Source organism: Vipera ursinii, assembly GCF_947247035.1.
Source record: "Vipera ursinii genome assembly, chromosome: 6".
In the NCBI taxonomy this organism is placed as follows: Eukaryota; Metazoa; Chordata; class Lepidosauria; order Squamata; family Viperidae; genus Vipera; species Vipera ursinii.
Window position 1 is genome coordinate 84,584,571 of NC_139515.1, and position 27,959 is coordinate 84,612,529.

Genomic DNA, 27,959 nt, shown 5'->3' on the forward strand with positions numbered 1-27,959 from the left:
TGTAGCTCAGGGTTGAAATGAGGGGTCCTTGGCGGTCTCTGAGCTTGGTGGTTTTCCTGCAGACGTTTCGTGACCCAACTAGGTAACATCATCAGTGTTAGAAGGAAGTGAGGTTTGCTTTCTGTTTACCTAGAAGTATACAGGGAAAGCCACTCCCAATAAAAGAGAATATTTGTAGCTCAGGATTGAAATGAGGAATCCTTAGCACTCTCTGAGCTTGGTGATTTTCTTGCAGACGTGTTAGAAGGGAGTGAAGAGGAGGACAGGGAAGGAGGGAATGAGGAAAGGAAGGAAGAGGAGGAGAGGGGACAGTGCTCTCTGAGCTTGGTGCTTTTTTGCAGACATTTCATGACCCAGCTAGGTAACATCATCAGTGTTAGAAGGGAGTGAGGTTTGACTTATGTTTACATAGAAATATACAGGGAAAGCCACTCCCAATAAAAGAGAATATTTGTAGCTCAGGGTTGAAATGAGGGGTCCTTGGTGCTCTCTGAGCTTGGTGCTTTTCTTGCAGACATTTCATGACCCAGCTAGGTAACATCATCAGCCCTCGGGTATAATCCATTGTTACTGCCTTTTTCTTCCCTGCTTTAAAGGTATTTCATGTTGCTATTGTTGCCACATCTTGCGTTAGAAGATTTAGGAAACCTGTTACACAAACTCTCTCTCCACCAAATGGAGCCTTAAACAGCAGCCAGACTTTTAATTGGGATTTGCCCTTGAAAAGAGGGGGGGGGAGGAAATATGCATTTTCTTCTTCTAAGTGTTTCCAGTATGAGTTCCGTCATGGAAACGATTCTAAAACCGTTTCCAAGGAGGAAAATAACGCTGGACAGTCTTCTTCCAAATAGGTGTCTCTTTTCCTGCCTTCAATTGCTATTTGCTTCCAAGGACAAACTTCTATGCTTCTTCCAGAGCTGCACCCTTCCTTCCTCTCTTTTTGTTAACTGTTTTTGGTGTGCTGATGGACCAACAACAGTCACCTCCAGTCAAGTTGAACAGGCAAATATTCAAGTCAGAATTTCAATGGGGCTAACTAAATATTTTCTTATTTGATTTGGGGCATCAAATTGGTGCATCCAGATTGATTCTACAGTTTGAGAGGTTGTTGGGGTTTTTTAACAAAAAATTAAACACAAGTGATTCAATTTGGGAGGAGGAGGAGGAGGAGGAGGAGGAGGAGGAGGAGGAGGAGGAGGAGGAGAAGGAGAAGAAGAAGAAGAAGAAGAAGAAGAAGAAGAAGAAGAAGAAGAAGAAGAAGAAGAAGAAGAAGAAGAAGAAGAAGAAGAAGAAGAAGAAGAAGAAGAAGAAGAAGAAGAAGGAGGAGGAGGAGGAGGAGGAGGAGGAGGAGGAGGAGGAGGAGGAGGAGGAGGAGGAGAAGGAGAAGAAGAAGAAGAAGAAGAAGAAGAAGAAGAAGAAGAAGAAGAAGAAGAAGAAGAAGAAGAAGAAGAGGAGGAGGAGGAGGAGGAGGAGGAGGAGAAGAAGAAGAAGAAGAAGAGAAGAAGAAGAAGAAGAAGAAGAAGAAGAAGAAGAAGAAGAAGAAGAAGAAGAAGAAGAAGAAGAGGAGGAGGAGGAGGAGGAAGAGGAGGAGGAGGAGGAGGAGGAGGAGGAGGAGGAGGAGATTCTACAATTTGATGAGATCTTTTTTTAACAAAAAAGTAAACACAAGGTTTTCAATTTGGCATGTGGAGGAAGAGTAGGAAAAAGAGGGAGGAGGAGGAGGAGGAGGAGGAGGAGGAGGAGGAGGAGGAAGACTGCCTATTGAACCTGGAACCTTTCCATGTCATGATGCCTGGAATATTTGACCACACAGTGTGGCCCCAATAGTGCCATTGATTAAGCAATAGGTTACAAGCATCCCAAATGTGCTGTTTGGAAGGCTGTGCAATGCGAGATCTAAAACTACTGCAGAACGAAAGATGGTAGAGATTGCTTCCAAATTCTCCAGTCCTTCCTTAAGAACCCACGGGAAGTCCTTGACTGCACCAGTTTAGCCTTCCTTCGAATTCCTCCAACTTATGGGTATTCCCCCCTCCCATCCTTGGTGGAGCAGTGGGCTAATGCCTCCTTCAGTAACACCAGCTGCCTGCAATTAGTGCAGGTTCGAGTCCCACCAGGCTCAAGGTTGACTCAGCCTTCCATCCTTCCGAGGTAGGTAAAATGAGGACCCAGATTGTTGGGGGCAATAAGCTGACTTTGTAATAATGCCGCTTGGGTGTGTGTGTGTGTGAAAGCCCTAATAAGCAGGCATATACATAGAATGAAGGCTACTGCTAAGCTTGTAAGCCGCCCTGAGTCTTCGGAGAAGGGCGGGATATAAATGGAATTAAAATAAATAAAATAAATCAACAGCACTGAAGAAGGGAAAAACTAGGCCACAAGATGGTGGTCCTGAAAGGTAACAAGGAAAGGACAGGACACCTGCGGATTCTACCTCTTTTTTTTTTTAAAACCGTGTCCTTGTGGGATGTATTAGACTTAGAAAGCAACTGGAAAAAGCACTTCTTAAGAGAGACACTTTTAGCAAACATTCTTTGGCCCATCTGTGATGGAAGGAATGCAAATAAGGACGGAGTGCTAGCTTCCTAAGCATTCATTTTACAAGACTAATCCAGCACCTTTCAAATTAGCTAATTGGCAAGTCTTATTTTTATTCCTGGAGACGGCCCGAAGAAATGTTCTACTTTTCCACTTGTTGCAAGAACTATCTCAAAGCTTTTCCAAGGACAATCCTAGCATCTCTTTGATCCCACCCATCCTCATCTGATGTCATCTTCTACTCCTTGCCTTAAGCTTGCAAGCCTAACTGGGTTTTATTTATTTTTTTTCTACACCACATCCTTCTGAATCCCTTGCCCAAAGTATATGAGTTTCCTCTTTGATTTAATCACCCTACAATAGACTGATCTGGAAAACATTTAAAATGCTATAAACATCTGAAGCAACAGTTGGATTCTGGAAGGGTTCCTTCACTCTGGATGATATGAGCAAAGTCACTTTGCAGGGTCCATGTCTGGCCATAAAACCGGAATGGAATGGAATGGAATGGAATGGAATGGAATAGAATAGAATAGAATAGAATAGAATAGAATAGAATAGAATAGAATAGAATAGAATAGAATAGAATAGAATAGAATAGAATGGAATGGAATGGAATGGAATGGAATGGAATGGAATGGAATGGAATGGAATGGAATGGAATGGAATGGAATGGAATGGAATGGAATGGAATAGAATAGAATAGAATAGAATAGAATAGAATAGAATAGAATAGAATAGAATAGAATAGAATAGAATAGAATAGAATAGAATAGAGGAAATAATAGGAAATAGGAAATAGAATAGGATAGGATAGGATAGGATAGGATAGGATAGGATAGGATAGGATAGGATAGGATAGGATATAGGATATAGGATATAGGATATAGGATATAGGATATAGGATATAGGATATAGGATATAGGAAATAGAATAGAATAGAATAGAATAGAATAGAATAGAATAGAATAGAATAGAATAGAATAGAATAGAATAGAATAGAATAGAATAGAATAGACAGAACAGAACAGAACAGAACAGAACAGAACAGAACAGAATAGAATAGAATAGAATAGGAATAGAATAGAATAGAATAGAATAGAATAGAATACAATAATTCTTTATTGGCCGCACAAGGAATTTTTCTCTGGTGCATAAGCTCTCAGTGTACATACAAGTAAGAGTGATAATCATGATCATAAACAACGTGAAATACATTCATCATAACTCGTAAAATACAACCCTTCATCATAAATCATAGGATGCAACGCTTAGTGATAGTCACAGAATACTAGCTAAGCAAACAACATAAATCATACTAGGATAGTAAAAAAAAGCCATATAAATTGAAAGGTACAAGGAACAAAGTCATAGTCATAAGAAGATGATAGGTAGGAAAGATGATCATAGTAATAAAGTTTTACTAAGTAGATTGACAGTGTGGTAGGAATTAGTTGTTAAGCAGAGTGACGGCATGGGGCAAAATAACTGTCTTTCTGTCTAGCTGTTCCAGCGTGCAATGCCCTATAGCAGAGGACCCCAACCTTTTGGGCACCAGGGACCGGTTCCGTGGAGAGAGGTTTTTCCGCGGATCGGAGGGTGCGTGGTTTTGTGTGCTGCCTGCATACCGCGGATGGGGCTTTGCCTGTTTGTGCCGGACCAGTTGCTGGCATGCCGTGGCTCGGTACTGGTCTACGGACCCTGGGTTGGGGACCCCTGGACTAGAAGACCCCCCAAGATCCCTTCCAGCCTTATGATTCTATATTCTTTTGAAAAGAGACCAATTCTATGCAGCAATAACTCAAACCATTCTTGGTTTTTCATTCTCCTAGTAAACGTAAGGAAGTTTCTTTCTATTCAGGACCAAGAGCTGGATGAGAAAGAAGGCCAGGTATCTTTGCATCCAATTCCACAACTGAGGACATATAAAGGCATAGGCAAAATAACCCAGTACAGGTAATCCTCGACTTGTAACAGTTCATTTAGTGACAATTTGAAGTTACAACGGCTCTGAAAAAAACTGACTTATGGCTATTTTTCACCTGGCTGTTGCAGCATCCCTGTGGTCACGTGATTCAAATTCAGACGCTTCGTATTTATGACGGTGGCAGCGTCCCGGGGTCGTGTGATTCCCCTTTGGTGACCTCATTTCAAGCAACGGGGAAGCTAGATTCATTTTAACAACCAGTTTGCTAACTTAACAACCGCCACGATTCCCTTCAAGAAGTGTGGCAGGAAAAGTCATAAAATGGGACCAGATCCACATAACAAATGTTTCACTCAGCCACCAAAAAAAAATATGGTGGTCGTAAGTTGAGGACGCAGGTTAGGAAAAGCGCTGGGCAATTGCCACATTGATCTCTTCCTTGACCTAAATAAACAGCAGTCAGGACCAACCCAGCCTCCTATTTAATCTAGTCTCCCTCCACCCATTGACACCAATATTTATTAGCTTTAGGAGGTGATTCAGGTCCTCTCCAATTAATCTTGTCTCTCTCCTTTTCTGTACAGGAGCCCTTTGATAAAAGCAACCCCTTAGTGAATGAGCAAATTTAGAGATATATCTTCTCCGATTTTGTAGCCCCTAGTCTTGCTCCAGCTGGAACCGTGCTCAGTTTAACGGCCCGCAGCTCCACGTTTTAAGGAGATTAACGGCATCCCTGTCCAGAATTACCCTCTGGAAATCATCTAACCAAAGAAAGTTAAAAGTGATTTAAAGCCAGACTCTGGGCCCCACAATTCTTAGCCAGAAAGTCCCCTGATTAATCATGCTTAATTTCTAGAAGACAAACGTAGCGAGTTCGCTCATCCTGATTCAGGCTCTTAAGATCATTTAGCTGATCCCGGCTCAGGAGATGTTGCGGAAGGTTAATTTCCTCCCCCCCCAAAAAAAAAAACCTTTCGTATTACCAGGTAGTCCTTGACTTACAACAGCTCATTTAGTGACCGTTCAAAGTTACAACGGCACTGCAAAAAGTGAGTTATGACCGTTTGTTCACACCTACATGGCTGCGTTTTATGATGGTTTTGCCAAAAACCCAACATTTCCTTTCGGGTTTTGACAAAACCGCACCCTTGGCGATCCACTGCTTCACTTAACGACCCTGACGTTTACTTAAGGGCCACGCGACTCCTTTACAACCATGACGTTTGCTTAACATCTGACACGAAACTAGCACAAGTTACAACCATGATGGGTCACATTTATGACGGCGGCAGTGTCCCGGGGTCATGTGATCCCCTTTGGCGACCTTCTGACAAGCAAAGTCAATGGGGAAGCCGGATCCATTTAACAACCGTGTTTACCAACTTAACAACTGCAATGATTCATTGAACAGCTGTGGCAAGAAAGAAAGGGCACAAAACTCACTTATCAACTGTCTTGCTTAGCAACAGAAGTCTTGGGCTCAGTTGCGGTTGTAAGGCGAGGACTACCTATAACCTAAAACCATTATTCCCTGGTCTGCACGTTGGAATGAGAAGAAGATGAATTTGAAGGTGTTAGAAAATTGGCAGCTAAGCTGGAAGGAGGAGTCAAGGGAGGGCCTAGTTTAGACTCCCTAAGGTAAAGGTAAAGGTTCCCCCGCACATGCGTGCTAGTCGTTTCCAACTCTAGGGGCCGGTGCTCATCTCCGTTTCAAATCCGAAGAGCCAGCACTTGTCAGAGGACATCTCCGTGGTCATGTGGCTGGCACGACTAGACGCCAAAGGCGCACGGAACGCTGTTACCTTCCCACCGTAGTGGTCCCTATTTTTCTACTTGCATTTTTACATGCTTTCGAACTGCTAGGTTGGCAGAAGCTGGGACGAGTAACAGGCGCTCACTCTGCTACGCGGCACTCGGGATTCGACCCGCCAAACTGCCGACCTTCTGATCGACAAGCTCAGCGTCCTAACCCACTGAGCCACCGCGTCCCTTTTATTAGACTCCTTACATAGTCACAAAAGGCATAAGCTTGACCTCCCCCAAGATCCATGAAGTCTTATCTGTTCATTCCCAGAGGAAAGCAAGCAGTGTGGGGAAATCCTTGTAATATAGATGAGATAGCGAACAATAACGTTCTTTGCTTTTGCTCTTTGCCTTCGGTTGTGACAGAAGTGTGCGACTGTACCCCACCTCCATCGAAGTTACACACATTCCATGCCATTTCCTGACCGTCCTCCCTATCCTAAACCTGAATATTTCCTAAATGTTGCTAACCCGAACGGGCGTCATACTCCGGGTGAGGCCTCGCCAATGCAGGATAAATCTCAACTATTAAAACCCTGCCATTTGGAAATGATATTTCTCATGAGGTAAGATAGCATCAATTAAAATTCCAAGGCCATTTTCTCATGGACAATTTCCGAGCCACGTATCCTTATATTAACAAACGTTGGTTTAAGTGGGAGGGAAAGGTATTTAGGACTTCAAAGGTAATAATCAGCACCTGGAATTGCACTGGAAAACACACGGATAATCCGTGCAAGCAAAATGGCCAGAACATTATGGCACCTGAGTTTTGGACCGACTTCATCCTCCAAAATGAGATCTGATGACAGATAATCAATTATGGCAATCCACACCAAATGCAAAGGAGATTCCCTAGATTATGACAGAGCCTCGTTCCAGACACGGCTGGCCTGAGAGCTAAAAACCAGTGAAAACATATGAAAAGTGGGATCATTGCCGTTCGTTTTTCCACCCTCAAGTCAAGTTCCTTTCGATCCAGTTCCAGGTGTTCTTTGGACTTGACCCAGAGTTTCAGTTCATTAAAAAAAAAACCTGACATCAGCAAAGTCACTATGCCAGAAAACTACAGTTAGTCCCTGACTTACGATCGCAATTGAGCCCAAAATTTCTGTTGCTAAGGAAGACACTTGTCCAGTGAACTTTGCCCCCATTTTTTCGACCTTTCTTGCCGCCGTGGTTTAAGTGACTCGCCGCAGTTGTTAAATTAGTAACGCGGTTGTTAAGCGGACCTGGCTTCCCCCACTGACTTTGCTTGCCAGAAGGTCGCAAAAAGGGATCGCGTGACACCCCCCGGGTCACTGTGCAACCCTCATAACTGTGACTCAGTTGCCCCAGCGTCCAAATTTTGATCCCATGACCACAGGGACATAAGTGCAACGGTCCTAAGTGTGAAAAACAGTCGTGCCACTTTTTCCAGTGCCACTGTAAGTTTGAACGGTGACTAGAGGAACGGTGTTAAGTTCAGGACTATCTGTCAGTAGTTTACTTTTTCCGTTTTTGCGAAATATACCTCCGGTTGACAGACTACAATAAGGGCTGATCTTGGCCACCTTTTCCTGGTAGTGTAGAAGAAGGAATGGCAGAGTCTTGGGGGCGGAGTGAAAAAGGGGAATCAGCCTAGAATCCCTACGTAGTCACAAGCAGACTCAAAGTCTCCTTTGAATTTCATGGACCCTTATCTAACTCCAGGTAGGTGCTGACTGTTAGTTGAGAAGATTCCTGTGCACAGGCATTAAGCAACAAATCAATTTCGTTGGCCCTCCAGGTGTGGACCTGATCTTTCACAGCTGACAGGTAGCTTCCAAACCAAGGTGTCATCGGATTCTATCCGAAACAAAACCTGGTGTGAAGTTGAAATGTCTTGTCCACACTGAGCACCCAAAGCATGAGATAAGAATACAAAAGACACCTATGCTGAATTTAGTTATAGCAGGGGTCTTCAAATTTGGCCCTTTTATGACTTGTGGACTTCAACTCCCAGAATTCCTCAGCCAGGCACGTGTGCCTGGCTGAGGAATTCTGGGAGTTGAAGTCCACAAGTCATAAAAGGGCCAAATTTGAAGACCCCTTATAGCAACAATAATTAATCGCCTTCTACCTTACAAACCATATTCGCTCCCTTCTCACCTGTCCACTATTTCTCACCCTGCGTTGTGTTAGTTACACTTCTCGCTTCTATTTCTGACAGAGGTAGAGCCAGCTGCATCCCACTATTTCCCAATCCCCCTCTCCTCTCATTTAGAATAGAATAATAACTTTATTGTCACTTGGAATGCACACTAATCGGCCTACATTAAAATGAAATTTCGTTGCAGACAAGCTCTCAAATTTAACTCACCCTTCCTTCATGTAACCATTTTGTAATTCAATCCTCATTTTTTTTCCTATATTTTTTTTTTGCCTCTTTTATACTGATCACTCTTTTGTGTTCAGCTGACATTCATTCAGCAGCCATTTATTCGTGATCCCCTCTCGTGCTGTTTTTATTGCCTGCGCTTCTAAACTAACACATCCCCACCATTCAATTTATTTTTGCCTTTCTCCTGGCACACTTAATTTCTCACTCCCCTATCCCAAAGTGGGCAGAAGTATACTTTCCTATGCTTTTTTTCCCTTCCTTCTTTAATACAGATTGGTTGACATTTTTCTACAGGTAGTCCTTGACATACGACCTGTGATGGACCCTGCCCACAATGGTCATATATCGTGACGGACATAAAATGGATCAGTCAGGTGATCAACCACCTTTTTTTTTGCAACACTTAAATTAAACTTTGAATCTAGATTGGAAGCACCCCTTGGGAGATCCATCATAACTCTGCTCACTAAACGATTGGTTGTAAGTGAAGGACTACCTGTGTAGTATTTGCGTCTCCTAAAATTTCTCGATTTATTTGCCCATCTTTAGCAAACCTTCTAGCAAGGAATCCAAAATCATCTACTTGTTTTAGTTTTTTGCCATGTATGTATAACTTACAATTCCTTATTCTGTTTTCCTGTTAAACACAAGTTCATTAATCCATGAACCATTCATTTTCAGATTGTTGCACTGTTGCATCGTACAATCTATTCGATGTTTGCTGCAAATCACAATATTTTGAGTTCTCAGCCAGCATTGCATTATTTGTGTTCAAAAATACAGACACATTCACATCCCCAACTGACACACCACTAGCATCATTATAAGATTCTATATAGGATTATTAATTTGTGATGAAAGAATGCATCATGGAACAAATAAAAGAGCCAGTTTGGTATAGATAAGGTGCTGGCCTAGAAACCAGGAGACTATGAATTCTAGTCCCAGCTTCTGCACAAAAGCCAGCTAGGTCCCTCTCCCTCTTAGCCTAACCCACCTGACAGGGTTGTTGATGAGGGGAAAATAGAAGGCAGGATTATTATGTACATTCGTCGCCTTGAGCTACTTATAACGTAATAAAGATTTGGATTTAAAATCTAACACATAAATAAAAACAACGGAGAACCACAACTCCCTTCTCGATCCTGAACAATTCACTCCATTAATTCTCAGATATTTTGCTCCCATCATAATTCACCAGTGGGTCGGACAGCCATATAAATTTGATAAAATACATTTCATTTACACCCTGCTTGTCCAAAATATTCCATAACTCAAGCCTATCTACTTTATCAAAAGCTTTCTCTGGATCCACAAAGATAATAAGCTTGGCGCGATTTTTAAAAATCAACCAGAGACCGGCCTTTTCCAACAAAGCCGGAACCACTGTGATTATACACTAGTGAGCTTGTCACGAATAGGCGACACCCACATTCCACAATTTGACCATAACTGCCATATAAATGTATGTCCTGACTCCCTTATCATTCAGCCCTTGCTCTGATGATGTCAACAGCTTGTTGACGAAAGCTCAGCAATAAATAAGAATTCGTTTTTATTTTTACTGATTTCAAATGTCTACACCTGAGATAAAGGTAAAGGTAAAGGTTCCCCCGCACATGCGTGCTAGTCGTTTCCAACTCTAGGGGCCGGTGCTCATCTCTGTTTCAAAGCCGAAGAGCCAGCGCTTGTCCGAGGACGTCTCCGTGGTCATGTGGCCAGCATGACTAGACGCCAAAGGCGCACGGAGCGCTGTTACCTTCCCACCGTAGTGGTCCCTATTTTTCTACTTGCATTTTTATGTGCTTTCGAACTGCTAGGTTGGCAGAAGTTGGGATGAGTAGTCATTTCCAACTCTAGGGGCCGGTGCTCATCTCTATTTCAATGCCGAAGAGCCAGCGTTTGTCCAAGGACGTCTCCGTGGTCATATGGTCAGCATGACTAGACGCCAAAGGCGCATGGAACACTGTTACCTTCCCAGAAAAGTATCCTGTTTGCACCCCCTACCCGGCATTAAGCCGCATTGTGCTTCTCAAATTTCCTCAGTGACCCCACTCGTACCCTGTCAATCATAACTCTGTTGAACACTTTCCCCAATGCATGCAACAAACTAATCCCACTTCACCTTATTGCATTTACTCTCACTATCTTTCTGTTTAGGTAAATGGACAATAATTGTGTCCTTCCCATTGTCATATAGAAGAAGGGCTCAAGTCAATGCTGATTAGAGTCAGTGTTCTTCATTCATCGTGTTTTCCATTGTCATTTTTTTACGATTTTGCTATTCCTTCTCCCTTTCCATCCCCTGTTATTCCCTTTTTGGAGAAATCTGGGGTTACCGGCTCTTCGCCGCAGAACACAAATTCTGGTCCCAGTTGATGTTGTAAGTCAAGGACTGCGTCTACTACCAATTCACCATCCTCCTCCCCACATTGTCCACGGAGGCCGTCTTTATATGCTCACACTAAGCAAGCTGCAAAGCTGTTACAGGAAGTCCTCGACTTAGGATCACAAAACCAGGCCAAAATTCCCATTGCTAAGTGAGCCAGTTCTTAAGTGAATTTTGACCCATTTAACGATTATTATTTTTTTGCCACCGTTGTTAAGCAAATCATGCAAGCGTTAAGTGAATCTGGCTTTCCCCACTCCATCCCCCATTGACTTGCCAAACTCCTAAATTTCAAACAGCTGATGTGGGGATGCCGCAACGGTCGTAAGTGTGAAACAATGAGCATAGGTCACTTTTTCCCGAGCTGTTGTAACGCCACAGGGTCATTAAAAGAACGGTGAGGATTACCCACGTTCCTATTTCACTTACAATCTTATCATTTTTCAACATTCTCATTGCATCCTTGCCTTTTTTTTGTCATTCTTTCCTTGGACAGTGTCTCAATTATTTGTCAGTACAGTTATCTTTGACTTACGACGGTTTCATCCCTAATTCTTTATTTTTATTTTATTTTTTTATTTTAATCCCATTTATATCCCGCCCTTCTCCGAAGACTCAGGGCGGCTTACAATTTAAGCACAAACCAATGTGCTTAGCAATAGCTTTCATTCTATGTATATGCCTGCTTATTAGGGCTTGCGCGCCCCCCCCCAAGCGGCATTATTACAAAGTCAGTTTATTGCCCCCAACAATCTGGGTCCTCATTTTACCTACGTCGGAAGGATGGAAGGCTCAGTCAACCTTGAGCCTGGTGGGACTCGAACCTGCACTAATTGCAGGCAGCTGGTGTTACTTAAGGAGGCATTAGCCCACTGCTCCACCAAGGCTCCTCTTCCATTATCACTCTTCCCATATAACTATCATCATCATCATAAAGTTGGAAGGGACCTTGGAGGTCATCTAGTCCAACCCCCTGCTCAGGCAGGAAACCCTAGACCATTTCAGACAAATGGCTGTCCAGTCTCTTCTTCAAAGCTTCCAGTGTTGGAGCATTCACAGCTTCTGGAGGGAGGTTGTTCCACTGGTTAATTGTTCTAACAGTCAGGAAGTTTCTCCTTAGTTCCAGGTTGCTTCTCTCCTTGATTAGTTTCCATCCGTTGCTTCTTGTCCTGCCTTCAGGCGCTTTGGAGAATAGCTTGACTCCCTCTTCTTTGGGGCAGCCCCTGATATACTGGAACACTGCTATCATGTCCCCCCTCGTCCTTCTCTTCATTAGACTAGACAGACCCAATTCCAGCAACCGTTCCTTATATATTTTAGCCTCCAGTCCCCCAATCATCTTTGTTGCTCTTCTCTTCACTCTTTCTAGAATCTCAACATCTTTTTTACATCGTGGTGACCAAAACTGGATGCCGTATTCCAAGTGTGGCCTTACCAAGGCATTATAAAGTGGTATTAACACTTAACATGATCTTGATTCTATTCCTCTGTTAATGCAGTAATTCTTACTTTCATATGCACCAAAAAAAACTAAATGGCCACAATTCATATTTTTTTTACATACATTCTAGCTCTCATTGATAATGAAATCTACACTTTCTGTTCCTGGATGTATTCATCAACCCAATCTATATTAAGACGTCCGCATAAAGCTTTGCAGTAAAATAGGGGGGGGGGAATTAGGTTACTTGTCTCAAAGGACTCTCCGTTCTGGAGTATTTTGCACAGCCCCGACCAAAACCCAGATTTACTCCAAAAGACTTAAGATTATTCTGCACAAGCTAAAATCACTAATCTAGACGCTTACATTACAGGTAAATGATATTGGTATATTTTTGTAACAAACTGACGCACACTCAAGATTGCTGGCAAGGAAGAGGAAGGTAAATAACTTAAATCACTTAATTATCATCATACTTTTGTACAATTCGTCCTCAACTTACAGCAGTTCATTTAGTGACCACTCAAAGTTGCAAAGCACTGAAAAAATTCACCTATGTCCATCTTTCACACTTACAACCATTGCAGCATCCCCCTGGCCACGTGATCAAAATCAAGACGTATTTATGATAGTGGCAGCATCCCGGGGTCATGTGATCCCCTTTTGCGACCTTCTGGCAAGCAAAGTCCATAGGGGAAGCCAGATTCACTTAACAACCGTGTTACAAACTTAACCATTGCAGTGATTCACTTAACAAATGTAGCCAGAGAGGTCATAAAATGGGGCAAAACCCAATTGGCAAATGTCTCACTTAGCAGCAGAAATTTTCAGTTGAAATGTGGTCGTAAATCGAGGACAACCTGTACTTTACAGCTGCATCGATATTTGACTCAGAGATTTGGCCGAGACTTCAGTCCAAATTAATCTCTAAAAGATTCAAACTCATTTGGAGATTAGACCGAGAGTGATGCAAAGTTTTCCGAATCGGTGCAAAAGCCAGAATCAAAACCTTGCAGAACTTCAGACCTATATCAAAGACAATTCACCCACCTTGTTCTCATGAATCAACGCCATCTCATCCTGAAATCACCTTTCCAAATAGAAAAGCTGCAGACCTCAATTAACGAGGCCCAAAGGCAGGTCAGTCTTGACTTATAACCGTTCGTTTCACACAACGGCATTTTAGCCAGGAAGGTTTTGGTAACTACTTTTCTTCGTATCAAAAAAACCCTTCAAAGAATAGAATAGAATAGAATAGAATAGAATAGAATAGAATAGAATAGAATAGAATAGAATAGAATAGAATAGAATAGAATAGAATAGAATAGAATAGAATAGAATAGAATAGAATAGAATAGAATAGAATAGAATAGAAAATATGGAATGGAATGGAATGGAATGGAATGGAATAGAATAGAATAGAATAGAATAGAATAGAATAGAATAGAATAGAATAGAATAGAATAGAATAGAATAGAATAGAATAGAATAGAATAGAATAGAATAGAATAGAATAGAAAATATGGAATGGAATGGAATGGAATGGAATGGAATGGAATGGAATGGAATGGAATGGAATAGAATAGAATAGAATAGAATAGAATAGAATAGAATAGAATAGAATAGAATAGAATAGAATAGAATAGAATAGAATAGAATAGAATAGAATAGAATAGAATAGAATAGAATAGAATCCTAGGTTAAAAACAGAATAAGGGGAGGGAACCGTGATTACTCTTATGCAAGAGAGTACAGTTTAGTTTCTACAAATCATGATTGATCATTCCTTTAGTCTAGAGGAGTCACAGAAATTCACAGCGGCCAAAAAAACACACCAAATAACACCACCACCATCACAATTTCTCCCCTATGATCTGAAAACATTTTTGGCACTCTCATTTTTTCCTCTGCCACCCTTCCTCACCCAGAATATGAAGGTATGTTGATATAATGCAATACAGAAAGGGAAAAATACTGGACTATCCAAATACAGGACAACTGAGGACCAGGTAAATGTGGAAAAGTTGTAGTCCTCAAGTTACAACAGTTCAGTTAGCGACCGTTCCAAGTTACAACAGCCCTGAAAAGTGAGCTACAACTATTTCTCACACTTATGACCATTGTAGCATCCGCCGCGGACACACGATCAAAATTCAGACGCTTGGCAACTGACTCATACTTATGACGGTTGCAGCATCCCGGGGTCACGTGATCCCCTTTTGCGACCTTCTGACAAGCAAAGTCAACGGGGAAGCCAGGTTCGCTTTACAACCGGGTTACTTACTTTACAGCTACAAGGATTCGCTTAACAACTGTGGCAAGAAAGGTCGAAAAAGGGGGCAAAATTCAGTGAACAAATGTTTCACTTAGCAACAAAATGTGAGGGCTCCGTTGTGGTCGTAAGTCAAGGACTACCTGTATTATTTGCAAGATGGGTCCAAAGAAGGAAAGGAAATTGGAACCAGGAAAAAAAAACTTGGGCGGAAGTTTGTTCTTTGACATATTTGAGGCTGACTGAGCAGTCCACAAGAAATTATGTCAGTCTGTCTGCACCACAATTCTGAGGCTGTCCTTGTTTTTTTTTTTTAAATTCCATTTATATCCCGCCCTTCTCCGAAGACTCAGGGCGGCTTACAAGCTTAGCAATAGCCTTCATTCTATGTATATGCCTGCTTATTAGGGCTTTCGCGCCCCCCCCAAGCGGCATTATTACAAAGTCAGCTTAATTGCCCCCAACAATCTGGGTCCTCATTTTACCTACCTCAGAAGGATGGAAGGCTGAGTCAACCTTGAGCCTGGTGGGACGCGAACCTGCACTAATTGCAGGCAGCTGGTGTTACTTAAGGAGGCATTAGCCCCCTGCTCCACCAAGGCTCTTGTTCCCCCCCCCCCCCCCCGTTGTCCCAGTTGCAACAGAATGTGAAGTGTGGGAAGAACCTCAGAAACAGCCAAATATGTGTGTTTTCTCTCCACCATCATCTGAGGTCAGCTTGTCACATTTTCCATGTTGGTCTTCGAATGCCAGCTACCTGCCTATTCAGCCTGGTTCGCTAAAATTGACGACTGGTTTTCTTGAAATAGTTAGCTGGAGTCAGTCTTAAATAAAATTTAAAAAAAACAGGGTTTACTCAACCACCCACCCTTCTGCAAATGACCTCATTTATTATTGTTGTTGTTGTTGTTATTATTATTATAAAATTTTTATTCATAAAACATAAAACTCAGTCAACTGAACACTCAAATTGACTGGCACCAATGGTTGACACGGGCGGCTGCCAGCATCCTAGGTATCAACCAGGCATCTTCTTAAAATGTAAGATGTTCCGAGTAGCGCAGTTTTTTGTAGCTTTGCTGGAGTTATTGCAGGAAGCTGCAACTTCTTGATGTATTTTGCAAAGTTTTTGGACATAGTTCCCAGTGCCCCAGTGACAATGGGTATCACTGTTACACGTTTCATCCCTAATCGCGCAGTTTCGATGGCCAGGTCGCGGTATTTTTTAATTTTTTCCATTTATTTTTCTTCGACTCTGGCATCTCCTGGTACAGTGGTATCAATCAGCTGTACGCTTCGGTTCTCTATGACTGCGATATCTGGCCTGTTGTGTTCCAAATGGCGATCTGTCTGTATTCGGAAGTCCCACAAGATCTTCACCCTCTCATTCTCGACAACTTTTTCCACCCTATATTCCCACGACTTTTCGGACACAGGCAAGTTGTATTTTTTACACAATGCCCAGTGAATTAGTTTAGCAACTCGGTCATGTCTAGATGATGATGATGATGATGATGATGATGATGATGATTTACAAAGGCTTTGCAAATAAGTTCTTTGAGGATAGGTCCCTTTTTTTGCTCCAGCAGACTTTTAGCAACTCCCTGGCAGAAATGCAGAAAGCTCAGCCAAAGGATTGTGAAGGGTCTTCCTATCCAAGCTGAGGAAGCTTTAACAAGGTCTTAGTTTTGGCCCATTACCATTTCCAACGAATGCGGATCAGAAATGCCAAGGTAGACTTCCATGGGTGTCTTCAGAGTAGCAGATTAACAGAGTTGGAGGGAACCTTAGAGGTCTTCTAGTCCAACCCCCTGCTCAAGCAAGAAAACCTATACCATTTCATCAGACAAATGCCTGTCCAATCTCTTTCTTAAAATGTCCAGTACTGGAGTACCCACAACTTCTGGAGGCAAGCCGGTTCCACCGATTAATTGTTCTAACAGTCAGGAAATTTCTCCTTAGTTCTAGTTGTCTGTCCTGAAGAGGTATATGTTTTAGAGGAAACAATGAGCAGATTCCAGGCTTACAAAACGGATCCTTTTCTTAACACCCTGAGATGTTACAATGCAGGTTGCAAAAGGGCCACATTTAGGACAAAAGAACGGGACATTCTGAGCACAGAGCGGGGAGGTTTGCCTGCCCTGGCAGAACTGTGCTACTTTAAAGAACTTACAGGTGGTTTTCCCACCCACAAACCTTTTTGATTCAGCTGCCTACAGTTATTTTTTTCCCCTCCCCCAAGTCAAAAAATATCAGCAGCCAGTATTCAAAAAGCAATCATCTGATCTTCTACCAGTCGGCAAAGGCAATGTTAGTTGGCCAATATTTGCAAAAGCCGACATGGCCTCAGCAGCCATGCTGAGGTTCAGGGGAGGAAGAAAAAGAAGCTTAGAGAGAGAAGCAACCATTTTGCTCTCCCTATCCTGTTCCTCTAGCCTAGGCCAGGGGTTTTTCCAAACTTGGCAACTTTAAGACTGGTGGACTTCAACTCCCAGCATTCCTCAGCCAGCCAGCAATAATAGAATCCAGCACCCCCAAATGACACCCCAAAGACTGACAGGTTGCCTGGCTAACTCATCCTGCTGCAACCTTGGCTCTTTTATGACTCATGGACTTCAACTCCCAGAATTCCTGAGCCAGCATGGCTCAGCATGGAAACCTCTCCCTTTCCCCTCAGCGTGGCTGGCTCAGGAATTCTGGGAGTTGAAGTCCACGAGACATAAAAGAGCCAAGGTTGCCTACCTCTGGCTTATAACCTAAGTCAAACGGCAGTTCACACCACATAGTGTAGCAGCTCCCTTAAAAACTCAGCAACTGGATCCCCACCCCCACCCTGAGCATATCAAGTCCTGGTTTTAATCATGTTTGCTTTTTTTTTTTTTTTTTTTTTTTGCTATTCGAAGGGTTGTGCAAACCAACCCCATTTGGGCTAGTTTATGGTACCAGCTTCTGTGCAAAGGCAGGAAATTATTGCTTACTATTTACTATTTACTTACTATTTCATTAGATTTGCAAGGCTGCCTGACTCCTAAACTGAGTCGCTTGCGTCATTGAAAGAAAAAAAGAAAAAGCAGCAAAAAGAGGAAGGGATGTGTACAGTGGTTAATTTAGTAATAGGGTGAATGAAATCCAACTGTTGTGTGAATTGCAAATCATCGTTTGAATACCTTCGTGTGATGCATAAAACAAGTCCCTATCGGGGACTAAATGTACTGTGGTGAAAACAAGCCAGAATTCAAGCTATTGTGGAAACAAAAATGTTCATGTGCCCTTTGGCAGGACACCTATGGTGATGCCCACACTTCCCCAAATATGCATATGACCAAAGGACCTTGCCCATGCTTTCAAAATTAAACTCCCTTCCAAGGTCTGTGGAATCTAGCAATTGCCCAGCAAAACATCTCCCTAAACATGCACCCAAGTCAGAGGGTCTTCAAACTTGGCAACTTTAAGACTTGTGGACTTCAACTCCCAGAATTCAAATGCCAAGTGGCCACGGATCTCTGCCCCATACAAATGAGGTGCTCTTTACCATGTCTTTGGCCTTGCAGGCCTCAAGCTGTACGTTTTAAGTACCTCAGGTGTCTGTGTGTGTCTCAATCCTACTGAATGAGCAACTTGAGGAACCACATCTAAGATCAGGTCAGAAGAGAGCGGGTCTGGTTTCCCTCAGAAGACCCAGATTCAAGTCCACCCTGAACCAGGGTTAGGGACAGCCCCTTTCGCCCTCTCTCTGGGTAAAATTAAGGCACTCCCCACAGTTAAATCACCTGGAGCCCTCCAAGATAAAGGTGGACTATTACCTATTGAGCCAGTGATGAAGCTGATCAAATAAATAACATTTTAAGGTAGGGGTCTTCAAACTTGGCCCTTTTATGGCTTGTGGACTTCAACTCCCAGAATTCCTCAGCCAGCATGTCTGGCTGAAGAATTCTGGGAGTTGAAGTCCACAAGTCTTAAAGTTGCCAAGTTTGAAGACCCCTGATCTAAGTAGATGGATCAGAACCATGTCCAGGCTCTCAACCGAAGAATCCCTTCCAAAGTCCGTGGGACCTAGCAGCTGTCCATCAAACCCTTTCCCAAACATGTCTGCAGGTAGATGACGCAGCACTATGCCCAGGCTCTCAACAGGAGACTCCTTTCCAACCTCCGTCCGTGTTACTTAGCAACTGTCCACCAAACCATCCCCCTGAACATGCATCTTAAGTAGATGACTCAGAACCATCTCCAAGCTCTGAACAGGGGGGTCCCTTCCAACATTCATGGACCTAGCAATTGTCCAACAAACCATCTCCCCAAACATGCATGTAAGTAGATGACCGAGGACTACCTCCAAGCTCTCAACAGAAGAACACCTTTCCAACGTCTGTGGAACCTAGCAACTGTCCATCAAACCACCTCCTCAAACGTCTGGAAGTAGATGAATTAGGACTATATCCAGGCTCTCAACATCTGTAGACCTATGAACTGTCCATCAAACACATTCTCAAACATGCACTTAAGCAGATGAATCAGGGCTGTCTCCACACTCCCAACAGGAATGTCCCTTGAAACATCTGTGAAGCTAACATCTGTCCACCCAACCACACTGGGACATTTTGCAGCCCCAAATCAGGGGCCAGCCATGCACACGCCCAGTTCCTCAAGGAACTGTGAACACCTGGATCTGTGGACACCTGGATCCCATGTCTACCCTTAAGAGGCCAGACTAACTTCAAGAGTACTCAGTTCTTCAGGGCTGTTGTTGATGTTGCAGCCTCACATCTAAGGATAGGACCGGTCCATCTGCCTATCCTAGCCATGATCTCCACATTGGTATGAGGGACGATCAGAAGGCAACGTCATTCCGGTCCGAAAGAGGAAAGCATTACAGATAGTCCTCGACTTACAACTTCAACTGAGCGCAAAATTTTTGTTGCTAAGCGAGACAGTTGTTAAGTCAATTTTGCCCCATTTTACGACCTCTCTTGCCCCCGTTAAGGAAATCACCACAGTTGATCAGGGAGTAACCCAGTTTGTTAAAGAGATGCGGGCTTCCCTGTTGACTTTGCTTCTGATCACGTCACCTTGGGACACAACAGCGGTCACAAATAGGAACGCTTTGCGCAAGCTTCTGAGTTTCCCTCACATGACCACGGGGGAATGCTGCAAAAGGTCATAACTGGGGGGGAAAATGGTCGTTAAGTCACGTTCTTCAGTGCCGTTGTAACTTTGAGCGGTCACTAAACGAACCGTTGTAAGTTGAGGAGCACCTGCAGTCGCCAGATAAACCAATTTGGAGACTGAATTCGCCTCCTCTTCTGTTTCCTGTCTTCCCTCCCCTCTCTTTTTATTTTTCTCTCTCTGTGTGTTGTTGTTTTTTTCCTTCTCCTCCCCTCGACTTGCATGTACCGAAAGAGACTGCTCTGGGTTTACTTTGTGTGTCCGTGTGTGTGTGTGTCCGTGTGTGTGTGTGTGTGTGTGTGTATGTGTTTTTGTCACTGTTAACCACATCCTGACTCTATTAAAGTTCCTGGCGCTAAATAAACAATGTAACTGTCGCGTGCAGCAGTCTGACAATAATTGGATTAACTAAAACATATCATCGGCTAAAAGAGAGTGCCCGGCTCAGACAGTGAGGAACAAATGTCATCCTGGAAAAACCCTGAAAAATGATCTGACTCAGGGTGGTGAATCCGCTCTCCTTGCATGCAGCAAGGACACGGATTGGGGTGGGGGAGCAAAACAAAAGGGAAAATAAAATTATTTTCCCAAACGGAAGTCGGGTTTTGAGCTTCTCTGCGAAGAGACGGATGCTGGAGACGTTAGCCGTGTCTCGAAAAGAAGGAGGCGTAATCGGAGGCCGTAGGAGGCTGCTTGATCTGTAGATGAAGCGTTAGACAGCCCCAGTGTACACACACACACACACAATTTGTGGGCGGCTGGAGTTCAGACGACGTTAGAAGCCACAGCTGCAGTGGCTGGTGGGAATATTGGCAGTCCTCCAGGGTTTCAAAACAAGCCGACGCCACCCTAATCGCATTTACAGGCAGTCCTCCACTTACGACGATTCATTTAGGGACCGTTGGAAACCACAAGTACAAAGTGGCTTCGAACAATTTTTCAGGCTGACAACCGCACCAGGCATCATGTGATCAAAATCCAGATGCTTGGCAACTGGCTCGTATTTGTGACGGTGGCAGCATCCCCGGTGTGTGGGTGTCACGTGATCCCTTTTTTGCGACCTTCAGGGGACCCGGATTCACTGAACAACCGTGCGACAAGCTTAACAGCTGCAGTGATCCGCTTAACAACGGTGGCAAGAAAGGTGACAAAACAGGGCCAAACTCACTTAGCAAGTGTCTCGATTAGCCAGCGAAATTTCGAGCTCCTTTGCGGTGGTAAGGCGAGGACTAGCTGCATTGCAAGCCCAGATTCCTAGCAGAGTTAGCAAAATCCATTTCCGAAGCAGGATGCTAATTCTCAGCCAAGAGGCCTCTATGCAGATTGTTCTACACTAGGAATGGGGGGGGGGGGTGTTTACTTAAAGCAATGGCCCCAAAACCTGTTAGAATTACTTCCTCGTACGGTAGGATCACTTTGGGTCATTGCCTTTGCAAAATATCCTTATGCAAATCACAAAATATTTGGGAAAGCAGCCCAAATCAGCCAGTCTAAATTCAGTTTTTCTATTTAACATCTCCCTGACTGACTCACTCACTCTTTCTCTCTCCATCTCTCTCTCTCTCTCTCTCTCTCTTTCTTTCTTTCTCTCCATCTCTCTTTTTGTCTTTCTCTCTCTCGTCTCTCTTTCTTTCTCTCCATCTCTCTGTCTCTCTCTCTCCATCTCTCTTTCTTTCTCTCTCTCGTCTCTCTCTCTTTCTTTCTCTCCATCTCTCTGTCTCTCTCTCCATCTCTTTCTTTCTCTCTCGTCTCTCTCTCTCTCTTTCTCTCTATCTGTCTCTCTCTTTCTCCCTCTCTCTGTCTCTCTTTCTCTCTATCTATCTCTATCCCTCTCTCTGTCTCTGTCTCTCTCCCTCTCTCTCTCTCTCTCTCTCTCTCTCTCTCTCTCTCTCTCTCTCTTTCTCTATCCCTCTCTCACTCTCTCTCTCTCTCTGTCTTGGTCTCTCTCTCTGTCTCTCTCTCCATCTCTCTTTCTCCCTCTCTCTCTGTCTCTCTCTTTCTCTGTCTCTTTCTCTCTCTCTCTACCCCTCTCTCTCTCTCTCTCTCTCCATCTCTGTCTTGCTCTCTCTCTCTCCATCTCTCTCTCTCTTTCTCCATCTGTCTTTCTCTATTTGTCTCTCTCTCCCTCTTCATCTCTCTGTCTGTCTCTCTCTCTTCATCTCTCTTTCTCTTTCTATCTCTCTCTCTCCATCTCTGTCTCTGTCTCTCTCTCTCTCACACACACACACACACACACAAACACACACAGAGGGAGACACAAAACCTTGAAAAGGCCAGATTAAAAAATGAACTGGTGCTGAGAAAGAACTGTGGGAAGTTCAGACCAAGTTCCCTTTGAAGGAAAGAGAATTCTCTCCATTTTTTCCCTCTTTGCTAAGGGAAGTTACTCAACCAATAAACAAAATTTCCGGAACACATTAGGTTTTTGTGGTTCCCCCTCCCCATGACACCACACTCTTGTGTGCAAGAACATCCGTATACCCCTTGACTCCGCTCTCCAGAAATAGGTGACTTAGCAACACTTTGCCTCAAAGAAAGAAACGGGGGGGGGGCGTGTAGATTAACTTAGCAAACAGGTTGGGAATGGAGTTTGCAAGAGAACACAAGGCGGAAATCAATTCACGATGGAGTCTACTTTCACTTTTATAAAGGAGTCTATCATCCAAGGGATTTTTTTTTTCAAAAAAAGAAAAGAGAAAGAACAGATGGGAGAAAGATGTGGATTTAAATATCAGCAATGTCAACTTTGGTCATAACATTAACACCGTGGATAGATACAGACAGATAAAGAGATAGGAGATAGAGAAATAGAGGGACAGAGAGGAGAGAGACAGACAGAGAGAGAGAGAAAAATAAAGAAATACAATAGCTAGATGATAGCTAAACAGCTAGAGGTAGAGAAAGTGGGAGGGGGGGAGGGGGAGAGGGAGAGGGAGGGAGAGAAAGAGAGAGAGAGAGAGAGAGAGAGAGAGAAATAAAGAAATACAATAGCTAGATGATAACTAAACAGCTAGAGGTAGAGAAAGCGGGAGGGGGGAGAGGGAGAGGGAGGGAGAGAGAAAGAGAGAGAGAGAGAAATAAAGAAATACAATAGCTAGATGATAGTTAAACAGCTAGAGGTAGAGAAAGCGGGAGGGGGGAGAGGGAGAGAAAGAGGGAGACGAGACGAGAGAGAGAGAGAGAGAGAGAGAGAGAGAGAGAGAGGGAGAGGGAGAGGGAGAGGGAGAGGGGAGACGAGACAGAGAGAGATCTCCGCAAGTGGATTTCCATATAAACTATGGTTTATTGACAATCTAATTGCTACGGTTCCTACAAAACCTTGAACCATAAACTAGCCATGTAATCACGACAGACAAGGTAAAAAAAAATCTAGCAGGCTAGTTTCAGCTGGTTGCAAACATGGGGGGGGGGGGAGAGAGAGAAAGGTGCCCTTTCCTTGCTAGTCACTGTCCTCTAGGATTGCTCATTCTCCCCAAAAACAAACAAACCATCTTGGCCTGGTGGCCTGGCTGACATCAGCCTCCAGCAGACATTTTCACGGCAGAGATGCAAGCCAGATCCACCGAATTGCCTAGGCGGGAACAGCTTCGGAAGCAGAAGTAACGATCAGACAACTCTATGGGGCACTGTGCAAAAGTTTGTGTTTCCATTCTTAAATAGTCGCATCCTGAGTTTATTTGGATAAATGGCCTAGGATATTGACAGGTAGTCCTCAACTTATAACTGTTCGTTTAGTGACTGTTTGAGGTTACGACAGCGCTGAAACGAATAAATTTTAAAAAATAAAATAAAGACATTTGATTTCTAGGCAAGGCAAAATACACATCTATCACTGTCTACTTTAAAAGAGCGTGACAATATTATGTGGATGTGGCATTTGCATATTCGCTTCTAACACGGCCCATCGATTCTGAATCTGTTTCCTTCCCTCTCCGGTTCATTTCAAGGCTGCCAAGTATGTTTGAATGCGTGGAGTGAGAGAGGCCTCAAGGTTGTGATTAAACTTAAATCTGATTTAACCTGAATTGGGAAATTTGCTGTAGTGATTAAGGCGCTGGCCTGCAAACCAGGAGACTGTGAGTTCTAGTCCCGCCGTAGGCATGGGTGGCTTTGGATCAATCATCAGGAGATGGTGAGTTCTAGTTCTGCCTTAGGCATGAAAACCGGATGGGTGACTTTGGGCCAATCACCAGGAGACAGTGAGTTCTAGTCCCACCTTAGCCATCAAAGCCAGCTGGGCGACTTTGGACCAATGATCAGGAGACAGTGAGTTCTAGTCCCGCCTTAGGCGTGAAAGCCAGCTGGGTGACTTTAAACCAATCATCAGGAGACAGTGAGTTCTAGTCCCGCCTTAGGCGTGAAAACCAACTGGGTGACTTTGGATTAATCACCAGGAGATGGTGAGTTCTAGTCCTGCCTTAGACATGAAAACCGGATGGGTGACTTTGGACCAATCATCAGAAGACATGGAGTTCTAGTCCCGCCTTAGGCATAAAAGCCGGCTGGGTAGGTTTGGGCCAATCACCAGGAGACAGTGAGTTCTAGTTCCGCCTTAAGATATGAAGTTGGCTGGGGGACTTTGACTGTGAATGGGGGACTCTCTAGCTTATCTGGACCCTATCCTAAATTACCTTAGACCAGGGGTAGGCAACCTCGGCTCTTTTATGACTCATGGACTTCAACTCCCAGAATTCCTGAGCCAGGCTCAGGAATTCTGGGAGTTGAAGTCCATGAGTCATAAAAGAGCCGAGGTTGCCTACCCCTGCCTTAGACAAAAAACCCCTAAACAATATTTTCCTTGGCTTTGGTTACATTAGGACTAGAGATCTCTATCAACAAAGGGTTTATCTGCCTATTATAAGAGCACCTAGCAAAAATTGAGTCTCCTTGCGAGCTGAATCTTATTCTGTTTTCCAAGTCTGTTCAGAGGAGTCCTATTTCCTGCAAAGTGAAGAATGGAAATAACTGCAAATCACAAATTATATCCTCACATTGATTATCTTTAACACCCTGGTCTAAGCAGAAGATTTATCGAATCATCAGGAGAAATACTATTATATTTTATTTCATTTTTCAGTTTCAAGGCCACTCAACTTCACAGCCATGAGGTGGTTTAAAACGTTTTTAAAAAGGTTAACTTTTTTTTAGCGAAATAAAATTTGAAAGGAGAAAAAAATTAAAGAGAGAACATACTGTATATCAAAAGAAGAAGAAAAAATACAGCTGACCGGGAGACAAAATCAAAACCCCAAAAGGCTATCCTAGCCCACGAGAACAACCAAATCCTGAACAATTAGCAAAAAAAAAATCACAAGGGTGGGATCAGTATAAATCGTCAGGGAATATCATTTTAGAGGGCAGAAGCCATTACACTTATAACCCCAAATGGGACTGCAAATTCCATCACTGAGCAATGCAGCCATTGAGTCCCACTCACTTTTATGATTTATGCCACGGTCATTAAGCGAATCATGCAGTTGTTCCACTAATCCAGGGGGGTCTTCAAACTTAGCCCGTTTATGACTTGTGGACTTCAACTCCCAGAATTCCTCAGCCAGGCTGCACTAATCCAACTTCCCCCATTGACTTGACTTGTTGGAAACTGGCTGAGAATTTGCAAATGGCTGTCACATGATCCTGCAGCCATCGTAAAATGCCCAGCATCCAAATTGCAATCATGTGACCACGTGGATGCTGCAAATGTCATAAGTGCAAGGACCGGTCATAAAGTCACTTTTTTTAGCCCCGTCATAACTTCGAACGGTCACTCAATGAGCAGTCATAACCTAGTCCTAGGCAAACAGGCATTTCCTCAAATAAGATTTGCTTTGCTTTCCCAACCCAGTTGGGAAAGGTTTGTCTTCTACTTCTAGAACTAACTCCCAGTTCTCACATGGTAGTAAGTGTGCTCCTTCGGCATCCAAGAAGAGCAAGTGACATCATCTTCCTCATTGTGCAACGGACACAAGTAAGGAAAATTAGGTAATCGCTGCAAGGATGTCACAATGCACACAACATTGCTGCATGAGAACCATTTTGGGTTAAGGCGGTTAAGTGATTAAGGCACAAGGCTAGAAACCAGAAGATTGTGAGTTCTAGTCCTCCCTTAGCCCTGAAAGCCAGCTGGGTGACTTTGGGCCAATCACCAAGAGATCCTGAGTTCTAGTCCCCCCTTAGGAATGAAAGATGGCTGGGTGAGTTTGGGCCAATGACCAAAAGATTGTGAGTTCTAGTCCCGCATTAGGGATGAAAGGCAGCTAGGTGGCTTTGGACTACTCAACCCACCTCACCGGGTTGTTGTAGGGAAAACAGAGGAGGGAAAAGAGTATTAGGTATGCTCACCCCCTTGAGTTATTTGTAAAAATAATAAAAACAGGATACAAATAAATAAACCAAGATTCTATCAGAGCCTAGAAATGTGTCATGACACGGGCCAGCTTCACCTATTGCCCTAAGTCACCCTTTGATTGAATGCTGGTTTCTTGAGCGAGACTGAGGACATGTTCCTCAGCCCTAAACCATGGTTGACAAACCCAGAAGGTCAAATAGACAGTCCAGAATCTTTGTTCCCCCAAACAAACTAACTTCCTGACTGTATAAAACCCAAGTGCAAAGCAGGGTTGGGAACAAAGCAGATTCTGAAACGCCTATTTAACCTCCTGTCTGATCTTCCAGCGGCTCTGATCTTCCTTCCTAACAGCTCCCCAGCCTTAAAATTAAAAAAAAACAAAAACAAAAATGTGGTTCACGTTACGCTTGATAACATGTGCTCTAGTCCCGAAGCACCATCCAATCTCCTCCTTCCCCACCCGCCACTTCCAAACCATAAAGAAACCATGAAGGACCCTACCTGTACTGGAACGGGCCTTGGGTCTGGATTTGCACCCAAATCCAGTGGGTGACCCCCCAAGGAGGCTGCTTGGGGGGAAAAGTCCAGAGCCGTATTCAGGAACGTAGGAAGGGTAAGTGGCGATGGGATGGTGGCCAGAAGATGACGCTCCTCCGAGGGACGCCATGTTGCTCCGGGAATGAGAAGATTCCAGCTTCATCGTCTCGGCCAAAGACACCTGGTATTTAATGCACTCCTTCTCTTCTTGGCGGCTGGACCCGGTGGAGCCCGGGGTGGAGATGGAAGGATCTGGAGACACATCTTTCGGAGGGGTGGGTGGGAAAGTGAAAAGATGGGGGCTGGAGTGGCCCGCGGAGAGAGTGGAGGTAGAGGCCGGAGGGTAGACGGAAAGAGGTCCCGGCGAGCTGTGATGGATGGGGCCTTTGGAGAACGGGCTCAGGTTCCATGGTGCAGCTCCGTGGTGGCTCCCCAAAGCTTTGCTCCCATCCAGCCAAGGGAGAGAACCGTGCAGCAAAGGTGGGCGACACACCTGGCTACCTGCCAGAACAGAAGAAGACAAAGGAGGCCTCCGTTAAGTGGGCGTCTCCTGAACCGGCTTCAGGTGAAGATCCAGTCAAGAACCCACCACACAAAAGGTCCCAAAGAGGCAACCCGACGCAGGAAGTCCTCGACTTTCAACCGCAATGGAGCCCAATATGACCACTGCCAAGCAAGACGGGTGCTAAGTGAGATTTGCCCCCACTTTATGAACCTTTCTGGGCACCCGCCGTTAAGTGAATCGCTGCATTGTTCAGTTAGCCATGGGGCTGTTTAGGGAATCTGGCTCCCCCCTTCCCCCCGTTTGATTTTGCTTGCTGGAAGGTCGCAAAGTGGGATCACGTGAGCCCGGGGAGACTGTGCAAGAATCTGCATTTTGATCATGTGACCTGAGGGATGCTGCCAAGGTCGTGCATATGAAAAAGGGGCATAAGTCAAAAAAATGTTCAGTGCCTTTGATGCTCTTTGAGGTTGTTCTCTTGCAAGACCTTTCATGACCCATCTAGGTATCATCTTCAGAAGAGAGTAGAGTGTTAAGCTCTCTGTTTATATAGCATTGGTGGGAGTATTCTTCGTGCTTCCTTGATAGACTACTGTTTGCTGCTTAATACAAAGATCTGACAGTTGCTTAACTAGGGTAAGACTGGCAAAGGGTTCCCCTGTGCATCAACAGAGAG

At 43.9% G+C, this 27,959-nt stretch overlaps 1 protein-coding gene across 1 annotated transcript in view; it reads right to left on the reverse strand.

Annotated features, from left to right (window-relative positions):
* Positions 1-27,959, reverse strand: part of GATA3 (GATA binding protein 3) — a gene marked incomplete at its 5' end in the record, with an annotated part of 82,991 nt that overhangs the window by 40,079 nt on the left and 14,953 nt on the right. The window contains one exon of the mRNA XM_083365397.1: positions 26,746-27,282. Within this exon, the coding sequence (XP_083221523.1) occupies positions 26,746-27,282 (537 nt within the window). The remainder of the gene's footprint in view (positions 1-26,745; positions 27,283-27,959) is intronic.